The sequence below is a fragment of the Mastigoproctus giganteus genome, chromosome 9 (genome assembly GCF_048544385.1).
Source record: "Mastigoproctus giganteus isolate SK-2022 chromosome 9, ASM4854438v1, whole genome shotgun sequence".
NCBI lineage: Eukaryota > Metazoa > Arthropoda > Arachnida > Uropygi > Thelyphonidae > Mastigoproctus > Mastigoproctus giganteus.
In genome coordinates, this window is record NC_143583.1 from 23,817,153 (window position 1) to 23,832,928 (window position 15,776).

Genomic DNA, 15,776 nt, shown 5'->3' on the forward strand with positions numbered 1-15,776 from the left:
CATCAAGTATTCTTTCTAATCTGTTAGTAATGACCCTTGTGAACAACTTGTAGATGTGGGACAACTTGGAATAACAAGCTAACTGGTCTATAATTTCCAATTTCTGATTTATTTCTTTTCTTATGCAGCAAAACTGTGATTGCATTATTCCACTCCTTAGGTGCCACACCTTTTCTAATGCATTTTGTGAAGAGTCTTGCCAGTTTTTGTGTCATGTCTCTTCCTCCTAATATTAATAACAACTCTACAGTAACTTCATCTACTCCCGGGCTTTCTGATTCTTCATTTTCTTCAATGAGATAGTGTAATCTTATGTTTAATTTTTCTGGAAAACCTGGTCAGGAATAAATATAAAACCAACTGCATTCATGCTAGAAGTAAACAGATTAATGAATTGCAATAGATGGCTTGTGGCTTTGAGCTTTGCAGCTTTCACAGGTTGCCATATTAGCAATCAATCTGTTTGTGGAATTGTAGCTAAACTGCAACACCCTGGATCAATTGTAGCTGACATCACAAAATAGAAACATAGTACTATTACTACTACAGCCAGGAGTAGTACCAAGACATTTCAAGTAGACTCCAAAAATTGATGGAAAGAGACTGGAAAACACTCAGAAGAATGGTATAGTTAGATCGTGCCATTTCACACTGTAAACTGCCAATCAGGAGCTCAGAGAGGTCACAGAAACTAATATTACTGTAGGGACAATATGTATAAAGCTGCATGGCATCAGATTTTTTGGAAGGATTGCAGCCACACAAACCAAACATCACAGAATGTAATGCACAGTATTGGCTTGCATGGTGCTGAACCCTCATAATTGGTCCTCCTGGAACATTGGAATACTGTGTCAAAGGAATGATGAATCACAGGATATGGTTTTTTGATCTAATATCTGTGTTTGACTCCTGGAAGCTTCCAGAGAATATTAAGTGCATTAAGAATCTGCAAATAAAAGAACCACTAGGTGGCAGTGTGCTGAAGTGGGATTTACTCAAAGAGATAACTACCATCGGGGTAAAGGGAAGGGTTTTTGCTTTTGTAAAGGTGACTACAGTGGTCTGAGACAGTATTTAAATTCTGTATGGTGGGACCAACTGATGATGTTACCAACAGCAAATTCCAAATGGGAAGCATTTGAAGAATCAATCTTGGACACTACTAGGCTTTACATACCAACTAAGAAATATTGTTCAAGGTTTAGGCCTAAATGGATGTCAGATGAACTAATGAGACATGTGACAGAGAAGAAGAATTCATGGGATACATATAAATTAATGGGTGAATGGAAGTCTATGATAAATATAAGCTGGTCTGTAACCAAGTCACAAAGGAGATTAGGCAGGCAAAGGCAGATTATGAGAAATATTTGGCAAAGGATGCAAAGAAAAACAGCAAAGAGTTCTTTACCTATGTAAACTCTAGAAGGAAAGGGATGAATCAGATTGGTATACTGGATATTGATGGTTTAACTGTTGATGATCCTGCTCATGTGGCTAACAAACTAAATGAGTATTTTGCATCTACATTCACACATGAGGAGTTCAAGAAGGCGCTGAAATATTTTTAGATAATTTTTTTGTGAATTATTTTCGCGGGTTCAGTATTCTGCATTTAGGACGGCAAATTATATTTTGCTTACTGGCAGCACAGGAATGCGTGCTACTGTTCTAATATTGCTGTACAATATAAGTAAAACTAAAGCCAGTTGTTTGCTGCATTTTCGCGGGTTCAGTATTCTGCATTTAGGACGGCAAATTATATTTTGCTTACTGGCAGCACAGGAATGCGTGCTACTGTTCTAATATTGCTGTACAATATAAGTAAAACTAAAGCCAGTTGTTTGCTGCCAGGCTAAGAAAATCCTGAGAAAACTCGGGATTTACCTGCCTAATGCAAAATTAGCCAGATAAATGCCAGAGAAAATACGTTTCATTTCAGTCCTAAATTTGGAGGTATTATTGTTTGCTTCAGGTTATTATTGTATCCCGAGATATTTTGTGTAGTTCCAAATAACTTTTAAAACTAAAAACGAGATATCTCGGGATAATCCATGAAGGGGTTAACATTGACAAATGTAAAGTACTACATATTGGAAGCTGTAACCCCAGAGTAACGTATCAACTCTGTGGTACTACACTAACTGTGGTAGAGAATGAAAAGCACCTGGGGGTAATTTTGCAGGCAGATATGAAGTTTTCTGAGCAGTGCAGATGGTCTGCAAGAGTAGCTCATGTTGTCTTGTCAATGATATACAGGAATTTTTCTAGCAGGGATAAGGAGGTGATTATGTCCTTGTATAAGGCAATGGTCAGGCCACACCTTGAGTACTGTATACAGGTCTGGAGGCCTCATTTTAAGAAGATTGTAGAGCTGTTGGAACAAGTACACAGAAGGGCAACAAGATTAGTGAATGGAACAAAGGGGTGCTCTTATGAAGAAAGGCTTAAGTTTTGCAGATTACAGTGTCTGGAGACTAGGCACCTGCGAGGTGATCTGATTGAGGTGTATAAAGCCTTGAATGGTTTGAGCATGCTCGATGATGATGGGATTCTTCCTCTTGCTCAGAATAATCACCTGAGAGGGCATAAATTCAAATTGAGGAAAGACAGTTGTAGGATAGATGTGCGGAAGTTTGCCTTTAGCCAGCGGGTAGTTGGGTTGGTGGAACAGAATTTATCTTTTGTTTTGGAAGTTGATAGCCTAAATAAATTTAAGGCTGAGCTGGACAGGTATTTGGAATGAATGGAGGGGTGAAATGGGAGTGTTTTTTTTTTTATTTTTATTTGGCTGATGCTGCATAAGCTTGCTTTCTTGCATCAAATGCCTCTACTAATGCTAATTCTAAGTGTATTAACTAGTTACCCCACTTGGCATTTACAAATGGCATTTGTTCCTTCCTGATAACTCCATAACTATAGTTTTTTTATATTCAGGTAGATAAATTTATTGGTGACCTGCTGATATTATTTTGAGGTTTGATATATATTCAATATAAAAAAAAGCTTATAGATGACTAAAATTAGGATTCTTCACCAGCTACGTATAAAAATTCTCAAGGAAGAATTTAATTATGAAACTCAGAGGATACTGCTTTTATTTTTATTCACAGGCATTATGTACTTTTTGAAGAAACATGAACATCCATCTTTGTGGTTTATCATCTTTATTTACATCATTCTCCATCATCTCAGTTCAAATGGTTATCATTTTAACTCTGACTGAAGTCTACAATTACAAGTTGGAATGTGAGGAACCTTATATATGTTATGTGGTAATTGTGAGAAATTTAATCTATTTTTTTTTTTTTTAAGTTTATTTTGATTTGTAAAAATTACTCAATGCATGATAGTAAATAGCCACCATTGCAAGAAAAGAACTAAATTTGATCTCTGCAGATGAATCAAATAGTTAATTATATTAATGTCAAATTAATTATATTAATGTGAAGATATAGATAAAAGCCACATGCAGAATTCAGAAAATTGGATCATAAGACTGGTTGGACTTTAATTTCAGAAATGACTGCTCAGGTACTCAGTTGAGAGTACCTTAGAGTACTGAGTTGAGAGACACTCCCTTTTTCAGGGATTCTCTCATCTCAGTCCTTAATGGTTCTCCCACCATCCTGACATATTTTAACAATTTCTGGTTATTTAATGCTCCTTAACAACATAACTATATTCATAATTCAGAAAATCAGATCATAAAACTAGTATGCTTTAAGTTTCAGGTTGGCATCTAAGTATCCATTGGTTGAAAGATGAATGCTTTCACCTCAGCCCTTCCTGATTCTCCCATCGTCTTAACATATTTTAACACATCCTGGTTAGGTAATGCTCCTTGACATGTAGCGCATAGAATATACCATAAATATATAAAAGATGATCAGTTAAACATATATTTAAAACATATATTATTAATATTAATTAACTGTAAATATACTACCATTGGAGCAATACTTAGTAGAAAGAACTCACTCACTCAAGAATGATTAGCATTCAGCCAACAAATAACCTTGCCTGATGGGGTGTGCTACAATTTGATTGCATTCTGCATGTGTCTTTTGCCGTTATAAAAATGTCGTGATTAAAAGTTGTCTTGCTTATTTTTATGTTTAAATTGGCATTTTGACTGATCTTTAAATATGCATCATGCCCACTGTTGTACTAGCATGGTTTTAACTATATAATATCGGTGTAGCTACACCATGGTTTACCCATAAATTTGAATTACGTATGTAGTGTAACAGCATCATTTTAATTGTATCTCATATTGGCGCTGCCTTCAACATGAGATAGCTGATATTGCACTACTTTGAATAAATAACGCTTCTCTAGTAGAGAAGACTACTGTTATTTATTTTCAGTGGATACCACCATACAGATGATCGTTTTGAAGCTAGTGGGCTTTGTCATCAGTGGGTGGGCAGGTACCCTGGTAATGCAACATGCCATCACAGTTACGAAGTTATTTCCACAATATGAGAGATGCCAAATGGTGTAGATAATAATAATGTATTAGAATGTGATAGCATGTTGCATTACCAGGGTACCTGCCCACCCACTGATGATAAAGCCCACTAGCTTTGAAACGATCGTCTGGATGGTGGTATCCACTAAAAATAAATAACAGTAGTCTTCTCTACTAGAGAAATGTTATTTATTCGAAGTAGTGCAATACCAGCTATCTCGTTGTGAAGGCACCCACAATATGAGATACAATTAAAATGATGCCCATAAATTTGAACTACATACGTAGTTCAAATTTATGGGTAAACTATGATGTATCTACACTGATATTATATAGTTAATTACCTGAATCCATAAAAAATTATGCCTTGTGCATTTCGTCCTCTAATACATTAGCATGGTTTTGTATGGTAGGGCCGCATTGCACTGAACTAAAGATGTTATCGAGCTTTGATGTTACAGAACTTTTTAACTAATCAAATACCTTAATGCAAAGTAATTCACAATATTCCCACTACACATTGACAGACCATCCCACCTGAAGGTGAGTATTTCTACAACACTGTGGGTTTTGATGGATAGGATACCCAGTAGCAGGAATTGTGTCTGTTGGTGAAGCCATCTGAAGTAAAGGTGGCCTCATCAGTCTAGAGAATATTGCTAAGGAAACATATTTCCTTCTACCTCTTTTTTTTTTTTTTTTTCCTGTGATTTACTCTTGCCTTTGAAACTATACTGCCTGTGTCATTTAAATTATTACTTGATGTGCAATTCTTTCCATAAACAGGGTAGAATATTGTAAATTATTTTTATAGTGTGTATCTGCTATTTTAAAATTATTTGTTTTACATTGTTACCTTTCATTTGTGGACATGATAGCATCAGCCATACGGTGTTGTTGAATGTTACCAATAACTGATTTTTGATAACAGAAGAGCCAGAATTGTAAAGCCGAGCGCCAAATATCCATTACTGTTTCATTTATTTCTTTTTTTTTTTATTTCCTGATAGTGAATTTATTACTGCACATTTGCTTTTTCCCTTTAACTTATATTTCATTAAATTGCTGCTTTCCACCTTAATTATTCAATTTTTAAAAATAATTCCTGTCAATGTTATTTCTTTTGTCATGATTCACAAGAGGGAATGCAACACATAACTGTCTTTGTAGAGCTAGCTGTTCAAGCAGCTAAACATACCTATCGGAAAGCAACTGTCACCCATCATATACAACCATTGTGTTAGCATTAGTAGAGGCATATGATACAAGAAAGCAAGCTTATGCAGCATCAGCCAAGAAAAAAAAAAAAAAAGAAAAAAAAAAGCTCCCATTTCACCCCTCCGTTCGTTCCAAATTCCTCTCCAGCTCAACCTTAAATTTATTTAGGCTATCAACTTCCACAACAAAAGATGGGAGTCTGTTCCACCAATCAACTACCCGCTGGCTAAAGGCAAACTTCCGCACATCTATCGTACAACTGTCTTTCCTCAATTTGAATTTATGCTCTCTCAGGTAATTATTCTGAGTAAGAGGAAGAATCCCATCAGCATTGAGCATGCTCAAACCATTCAAGGCTTTATACACCTCAATCAGATCACTTCACAGGTAGGCGCCTCCGTAGCCAGGTGGGAAGGAGCAGCAGTGCGTAGCACACACTTCTTGATTAGACCGGGGTTCGAACCCGTCACCACCAAATATGGAGGATGCAGAAAGGTCAGGGAATGACCACCGCATATCCCGGAGCAATATGGCCTTAGTTGCTAATGCTCCTAAAAACCAAATAAAAAACAAACAAACAAACCTCACAGGTGCCTAGTCTCCAGACACTGTAATCTGCAAAACTTGCCTTTCTTCGTAAGAGCAACCCTTTGTGTTTGTTTGTTCTTTCTTCAAATAAAATCAGTTTGCAACAGGGAACAATGTTCCCATTCAGAAAATGATTAGGCAAAATTTTAATTTAGAAATTGTAAAATCTAAATGGTAACACTTAATTCAATTTTAACATCAAATTCAAAATTTTCAACCCAGGTATGACACAAAAGGTCCAGACCCAAGCACGGTACTAAGTACTATAGGTTCTAATACCTCTCATGTTTGGGGTTCACATAAAAAAAAAAAAAAAAGACTACAAATAGCCTAAACCTAAAAATAAGCAAGATTTGACCCTAGTGCATTTTAATTGAAAAACCTTCTGTGCACTGTTTCATATATATTTTGCATGTATATTTTTTTTTCAGTATTACAGCCACTTTTAATTTTAGTATAGGTTTTATTCTTATTTAAATTGTCTTCAGTTTTTTTTTTTTTTTAAGGCATATTCACAAATGCATAAAGTACATATTGTTTTTACTGTGTGTATATCTGTCCTAATGTAACATTACTCCTAGTGGACAGATTTTCATGAAATTTTATATTTAGATCTTTTATAAATATTTGTTTGGCCATCCCAAATTTCATTTAAAATCAGCCCAATATAAATTCAATTTATTTAATTTTTTTTTACCAATAAAATCAAGTTTATTTGTATAAAATAGAAAAATGTTTCAGATTTCAGATGTATATTGTTCAATAAATAACAGTGAGATCAATATAAATGATTTCAATTCTGATTCTGTCTTTCCCTCCCCAGTTCTCCCTTACAGGTGTGTGTGTGTGTGTGTGTGTGTGTGTGTGTGTGAGTGTGTGTGTGTGTGTGTGTGTGTAATTTTATGATGTTCAGGCTTAAAAAGGGAAAATCTGATAAACACCAAATTTTCCGTGTATTTTTGTTGGTTCCAGGGTATTTTGGTGCATTTCCAATTGCATGCCCTACTCAGTTTTCCCCATATAGGAATCTATATATATATATATATATACATACAGTAAATGAAAGTACATTTTAGATGTTTAGACATCTCTTGAGATGAAGTCGGATTGACATCAAATTTTAAGAGAATTTTTTGTTAGTCCCTGAAGATGTTTTAGGTTCAATTCTGATTGCAATTCAAGTTCCCTCCCACCACAGAATCACTGATATAAATCTAGAACAAATTTATCTAGATTTATTAATATACTAGATTTATTAATAATAATTTGTAGTATATACTATACTACAAATATATATTATTAATATATACTTTTTCTAGATTTATTAATATATATTTATATATAGCAATCTGTTCTTCAGGAAATTCATAAGGTGCATAATACACATATGTATGTGAGCCTTATAAATTTCATGTGATGAATTCAATTCCTGAAAAGGTAGTTAATGTACATAGTTTCATTTCAGGTTCATTTAGCAAACAGTAATAATTTGTGATTTTTATATATAAAACAAAAAAGAACAAAAAGCAACAACTTTTATTCATAAACCGAGAACGTTTCATTTCTGCACACATGCCATATTGCCCATTCATTCCATTGATCATCACCAGCAACAAACATAACATGATATCCCAGTGCTTCAGCTACAATATGAGGTATCAGTCTATGTGATATGTATGAAGTAAAAAAAAAAAAAAAAAGAAAATGAATTATTTGCTGGATTTCTATTGGTCCTGTTTTATTTAAATTTGGGAAGGCTTGAAATTGTTGTAAAAGAGTCAATTGAAATTTCATGTAAAATTTCATGAAAAACCATTCACTGGGAGTTGAGTAAGAAGAATAATCTTTATTGCAACGCTTAGAATGATAATTTACATAATAGTAGTTACAACAGCCCGTCACAGCACAGTGGCCAGGGGTTAACAATATAATACAGAGACATTATTGCCTCAAAAAGCCAAACATACATAAATAAATGAAATAAAGTACAGGAAAATGGAGAAATGACTTGAGTATACTACATATATAGAACATTAAGTGAGTGTACAACCATTTGTTTTAAAATACATACTATAAGGATATACATTGAAATGCATAAATATGTACATAGTTGGTTAGGTTAAGAATATACATTTCTGAAGGCTCATAAGAGTAGTAGCCTTGGCCACTCCACTGAGTATTCTTTTCCTATATTGTCGATCTTGACAGAACTCGTTGAAGTCGACATCTATGTCCTGGACTCGAGATAGCATCTGCTGAGGAAGAAACTGGTCCAATAGATGATGGCATCTTTGCAGAGGGCATTGCTGTGGAATTGCTTGTAGACGTGCCACTGAGATCCTCCATGCACAGTTGTCCCAGAAGGAGGGGTAGGAGATGAGACCGGTCATGAGTTTGACTGTTGTGGCGAGCCTCCTTTCATTAGGCACCTCCGTAGCCAGGTGGGCAGGAGCAGCAGTGCGTCGCACATGTTTCTTGATTAGACCGGGGTTCGAGCCCTTGCCCACCAAATACGGAGGATGCGGAAAGGTCAGGGAATGACCACCGCATATCCCCGGAGCAATATGGCCTTAGTTGGTAATGCTCCTAAAAAAAAACAAATAACAAACCTTTCATTAATGAACGACATGAGCCTTGGGATTTAAGTGCATTGGCCAAAGTGGTGGTCCAGAACTGGGGAAGCAGGCTAAGTTTGTGGCATACCCACTTGAGAAGCCAATACTCTGATGACAAAACTGGTTTCGGGGTAGAGGGAGATGCAGATGCCCAAACCTCTGCAGCATAGAGAATCTGGTTCCTAGGTCAATGTGATGTTAGAAAAGCGGAGTGGAGTCTCCATTAAGGGCTGGATAGATTTTTGTTGGCTGTTGCTTTAACGAGAAGACCATGATTTCTGACTACTCAGGATTGATACGCAGACCAAATTGTTTGAGGTATACTCAAACAATTTGGTTTGGAGGTAAGGTCTTCTGAGATTTGGTGAGGGTCTTGGTTTGCCTTACTACTTGCATGCAAATGGACCAACAAGAATATTAACTGCCAGATTTCTTTTGCTTCAATGAAATTTGGAATGGTTCAATATAATCTTTCTAAGAGAGGAAAATATAAAATTTTATGAATTCCATCCAATAGGAGTCAAGTTATCACATTTGGACAGGTGAATACAATAGACACTTTATGCAGATATGCTAATGTGCTTAAAAGTTAGCATTAGCATTAGTAGAGGCATTTGATGCAAGAAAGCAGGCTTATGCAGCATCAGCCAAAAAAAAAAAAAAAAAAAAAAACCCACTTCCACTTCATCCCTCTGTTCGTTCGAAATACCTGTCCAGCTGAGCCTTAAACTTATTTAGGCTATCAACTTCCACGACAAGGGATGGAAGTCTGTTCCACCGAACAACCACCCGCTGGCTAAAGGCAAATTTCCGCACGTCTATCCTACATCTGTCTTTCCTCAATTTGAATTTATGCCCTCTCAGGTGATTATTCTGAGCAAGAGGAAGAATCCCGTCAGCATTGAGCATGCTCAAACCATTCAAGGCTTTATACACCTCTATCAGATCACCTCGCTGGTGCCTAGTCTCCAGACACTGTAATTTGCAAAACTTAAGCCTTTCTTCGTAAGAGCACCCCTTTGTTCCATTCACTAATCTTGTTGCCCTTCTCTGTACTCGTTCCAGCAGCTCTACATCCTTCTTGAAATGAGGCCTCCAGACCTGTATACAGTACTCTAGGTGTGGCCTGACCATTGCCTTATACAAGGGAATAATCACCTCTTTATCCCTGCTAGAAAAATTCTTGTATATCATTGATAAGACACCATGAGCTACTCTTGCAGCCCGTCTGCACTGCTCAGAGAACTTCATATCTGCCTGCACAATTACCCCCAAGTCCTTTTCATTCTCTACCACTGTCAGTGTAGTACCACAGAGTTGATACGTTGCTCTGGGGTTGCTGTTTCCCATATGTAGTACTTTACATTTGTCAATGTTAAACTTCATTTGCCACCTCTCAGCCCATCTGCTCAACCTTTCCAGATCCTGTTGCAGCAGCATAGCGTCAGTAGCGTCCTTAACAACCCTGCCAACCTTTGTATCGTCTGCAAACTTGGACATTAAGCTTGATATACCATCATCAATATTATTTATAAATACAGAAAACAACAATGGACCCAACACTGAATCCTGAGGGACTCCACTAATAACATTAGTCCACGATGAGCAGTGTCAATTAATTACCACTCTCTGTCTTCTGCCACTCAACCATCCCTTTATCCATAGCAGCAATTTTCCTCCAATGCCACACTACTCCAATTTGTGCAGCAGTCTTCCATGTGCAACAGTATCAAAAGCCTTTCTAAGATCCAAGTATATAATATCAAAGTTATTCCCTGCATCCAGTTCTTTTGTGACTGCATCATAGTATCCAATTAAATTGATCAGGCAAGACTTCCCCTTAACAAAACCATGCTGTGTCTGAGCTATAACTGAAGTCTTGTCTAGATGATCCTGCAGTGCTTCTTTAACCAGTGCTCCTTTAACCAGTGCTTCCATCAATTTTCCTGGAACAGAAGTTAAACTCAGAGGTCTATAATTACTTGTGTCAGCCTTTGATCCTCCTTTGTGAATTGGAGTCACATTTGCACATCTCCAGTCTGTGGGTACCTCCCCTGAGTCCAAGGAAGCTCTCATAATTATGGCTAAGTGTTTGCTTACTTCCTTTGCTGCCTCCTTTAATATAACTGGATAGATCCCATCCACACCCAGGTGCCTTTCTTGTGTTTATCTTCAACAATTTCTCCTCCACTTTATTCTCAGTTATTACAAGATTCTCTAGCTTACTGCCAGAGTTGAATACACCTCTGGCATTCCCCTCGCTGAATAACTCCTCATGTGTGAATGTTGATGCAAAATATTCATTTAGTTTATTAGCTACCTGAGCAGGATCATCAACAGTTGACCCATCGATATCAAGTGGACCGATCTGATTCATCCCCTTCCTTCTAGAGTTTACATAAGTAAAGAACTCTTTGCTGTTTTTCTTTGCATCATTTGCCAAAGATTTCTCGTAATCTGCCTTTGCCTGCCTAACCTCCTTTGTAACTTGGTTACAAATCAACTTGTATCTATCATAGACTTCTGTGTCACGTGTTAATTTGTATGTATCCCATGCATTTTTCTTCTCTGCCATATGTCTCATTAGTTCATTTGACATCCACTTAAGCCTAAACCTTGAACAATATTTCTTAGTTGGTATGTAAAGCCTAGTAGCTTCCAAGATAAGTTCTTTGAATGCTTCCCATTTTGAATTTGCTGTTGGTAACATCATCAGTTGGTCCCACTGTATAGAATTTAAATACTGTCTCAGTCCATCGTAGCCACCTTTACGAAAGCAATAACCCTTCCCTTTACCCCTAATGGTAGTTACCTCTTTGAGTAAATCCCACTTCAGCACACTGTGATCACTGCCACCTAGTGGTTCATTTATCTGCAGATTCTTAATGCATGAAGAATCACTACTGATAATCAAATCAAGAGTATTACTCCCTCTAGTTGCCTTCCGAACATGCTGATGTAGAAAACAATCATCCAATAAATCCACAAAAGCCTTGCTAGTGTGCGAGTGACGAGTCCCCAAATTCCAGTCAATATCTGGGAAATTAAAATCCCCCATTATAAGACTCTCTGATTTACTGGCCCACTCTATTTCCCTGTACAGTTTCTTATTATACTCATCAGAGTCATTAGGCCTATAGCAGACTCCTACTCTCAATTTTGATCTCCCAATGCTTATATCACACCAAACTGACTTGACACTGCACTGTCCAGTGATGTCGACTGGCTGGACTTCCTTGGATTTTATGTGTTTCTTAACTAATAGCATAACCCCTCCTCCCTTCCTATGCTGTCTATCCTTTCTGTCGACGTTGTACTCCCCAAATTGCAGTTCTGCATTCCTTATATCTGTGTGACACCACGTCTCTGATCTCCCAACAATATCTGCCTTTGATGTTTTGAGCAATACCTCAAATTCATCAAATTTATTTACTAAACTCCTAGCATTTGTGTACACGCAAGTATACATACACCTGTTTCTATTCTTAGCTACCCTAACACAACCCATGTGTTTACTTGTACCGCAATGACTCCCAGCAGTCTCTGAAATATCCTGCATCTTGTTTTTCAGGCTTCTGCTCATTCCAATAGAAGCTGTGCAAGAATCTCTTTCTCCTCGGCCAGTGGTTAATGTTAATCTATTAGTCTTTGTCTCCCCCCCCCCAAGCTAGCAGTTTTCCGACCCACCTAACACTACTATTGGTTATAGTTATTGCTCTTTTAAAGGGAACCTTTAATGTTCTTTTTCTTTCAGTTTTTACTGAAATATTTCATTTTTGTTGTTGATTCAGTGTCTAATTCTGAAGTCCTGAGTGTAAATTTCATAATCTGAAGCAAAATATGGCCCAATGATACAATATGCTCTACAGTATATGATAATGACAACAAGGTGTGGATGAGATAATTTTTTTTTTTTTTTTGTGGCATATGCAGAAAAAAACTATTCTTTGCATCATTCATTCATCCATTATATACTCACCCATATCCATTATATACTAATGCTAATACTAATAATTTGGAAATAAAAAAAGGACATTGCTTTTTCCTACTTTCACACCTGATAATGTGATATTGAGATAGCAATGTCAGGATTTTTCATTCTAGTGGATGTTTGAAGAGGATATTTGAAGAAGATTTTTGATTCTAGAAAATTTTTATTCTAAAAGATTTAGGAATTTTAGAAGGTTGGATGATTCTAGAATATTTAGGAATTTTAGATGTCTGGAAGATTCTAGAAGCACTTCTAGAAAGAAAATTAAAAAATTGAGTAAAATAATCATACCTTTTGGACAAAACTACCAAGTTTATAAAGGTATCAGTAGTTGAGTAGTGTTGTAATTCAAATTACACAAATAAAAATATGATATACACATGATAATTTATCTTATAATGTTAGTTAGGAAAAAACAGGTACTTGACAAGTTAATATATTAATTTTTAGTATTTTGTATTACATTATTTACATTCAGAAACCTGAGCTACACCCAACCCTGCAAACTGGAAAAGTATTGAAGGCTTGATCTTCATTGTAGGTAATCTGTGGACTTTTATAGGTACCCAACATGATGCAGGACTCTTCCTTCAGAGTCATAATTGTGCAGAGCTGATATTCATTTCATCTATTTTTTTGTGTTGCACATATGCAGATTTCTGGTTGACTTGTTGCAACCAATTTGTGTCTTGAATCAGTCAATTTCAGTTATTTCTCAGATGATAAAAAAAAAACTTATTTTATTAATATTTAGCATGCTGAAAGGGGGATCACTTAGGTGTGAACTGGAAGAATACCCAGTTAATTCACAGAAAACAGGGGCTCACATCTGGTGAGCATGGGCTTGGCAAACCCAGGGTCCTGAGCTGGATATCATCATTCTTCTCTTTCTTGGTGATTCCTTTCTGCTTCTGACACTCTCTCTCTCGGGAATTTTTTTTTTTTTTTTTTTTTGGCTTGTGCAGCATAAGCCTCAGGCTTCCTTGTGTCATATGGCTAATATTACTAATATTAATTACTAGCTTTCTGAGTTTTCTGATTGCAGTCCAGAAATCTGGGCAGTTAATTGGAAAAATTAACTGAAAAATTTGATCTTCCAAAAATGTTCTCCCATTGAATAAAATTACCACATTCACTGGTAATTTTTGATTGAACCTTTTTATTTAGCTACATAAAAATACCATTTTAACCACTCTTTTCAGATAATAAATCTTTTTGTGTGCTCCTCTTTTGTTTTTTAATTTTAAAAGAACTTTGTCCTGTTACATTTCACAATTTTGTCATAAGTTGCTAGCTTGCTAAAAAAAATTTAGCCATTTCATATTCATTCTTGCTTGTAGTTTGTAGTTTTTTATTTATTATCACTATTTTCATTCAGTTAAATTCATTTGATTTGGAGAGCAGTCACTTTTACATGCATCATTGGACATTTAATCAGAAAACTTAATAAAGCATGGGTACTGTCTCCATCTCTGTGATTAGTATGATTTACAGGACAACAGGACAAATGTTCTTTTTATTCAGCAGAATTAGGATTTGTATTATCAGTATGTTTTTTACAAACATAAAATATGATCATGAAAAAATATTTATTTGAAGTATTAGTTGATGTTTAACTTGAAGGTCACTAGTGATTTACTTTTCAGGGGAAGCTATGGGATTGTGTGGGATTAAATTTTCTCATGTCTATGCATCACCTTCACTTCGTTGCATGGAAACTTGCACAAATGTACTAAAGGGTAAGTAGTTATCAGATATGATTTTTTTTTTTCTGTTATTGGTCTAAATTAACAAATCTGTACCACTGTTTTTTAAAACAAATAGCTTGTAATTGAAAGTTATGACAATGCTTATGCATAAATTGTGCATTTACATTTATTACTCAAAGACACTTTTCTAAAAATATCAAGAGCATATTTCTGCTTTAAAAAATTATTGGTGTTATTTAATTTGCAAATTCATCATATAATACCATTTGAGAGAGTACACACAACACAATTTCAAAGTTGAGCTTGCAGCTTGATATTTGTTCTAAGTACTAGAGTGTGTGTGTGTGTGTGTGTGTGTGTGCGCGCGTGCGTGTGTGTGTTATATAGCCTAGAGGTGGTAGAGTTTCTTATATGTTCTGCAGTATATTATCTAAATATGGGTGTGTTGGGGATGAGGATCTGAGGATGAGCCTTGAGACAGTCAGTCCACTTTTTAAAAATGATTTTGAGAAAGAATTTCTGAACAAGTTTCTCTCTTGAGAGCTTTTGTAGTTTGGTCAAATGCACGTGTAGTTAAAGAATGCTTTTAAGATTTCTTCATTTTTTCAGCTAGAGGAATCTAATGCTAATATAGTAGCCATGCTTAAGAGGTTATTTATAAGTGTGGTATGATAAGAGAAGTATAAAAGAGAATTGTTTTGGCTGCACTGAAAGTATTCTGGAGAACCACTTAACAAACCTAAAGTAGTGATGAACGTCCCATGGACTTTGTAACCTTTTGCTCATGGATCCGCTTCACACCTTAGAATGTAACTCTCACCCTTCTAGCTAATGGCTGTCCCAGGGGTGTCTCTTCAACAGAGAAATAAATTGATGATAATAATAATAATATGACGATGATGAATGTGTCCATAAACTCACCCTTGGGGCCCTTTTTTACAGTTGTAAAAGAAGATTTGAAGATTGAGTAGTCTGTCTTCATTTTTAGAGGAGAAAGAATTAATAGATCTATTTGTAAAGTGGGCATTCAGAATTATCAAGGATAAGCCTTCAGAAGTTTCGTTTCTTCAGTCCAGTGAAGAATGGAATCAGTGGACAATTGAAGTGTTACTGCCATCAGCAGACTGGATAATCATGAAGAGCTTCAAATCAACTGTATTGTGAAGACATTGAACAGA

At 36.0% G+C, this 15,776-nt stretch overlaps 1 protein-coding gene across 1 annotated transcript in view; it reads left to right on the plus strand.

The window, feature by feature from the left end:
* LOC150080096 (ecdysteroid-phosphate phosphatase-like) overlaps nt 1-15,776 on the plus strand; it is a 62,965-nt gene that overhangs the window by 33,549 nt on the left and 13,640 nt on the right. Inside the window, exon 4 of the mRNA XM_090381668.1 lies at nt 14,536-14,628. Within this exon, the coding sequence (XP_090237794.1) occupies nt 14,536-14,628 (93 nt within the window). The remainder of the gene's footprint in view (nt 1-14,535; nt 14,629-15,776) is intronic.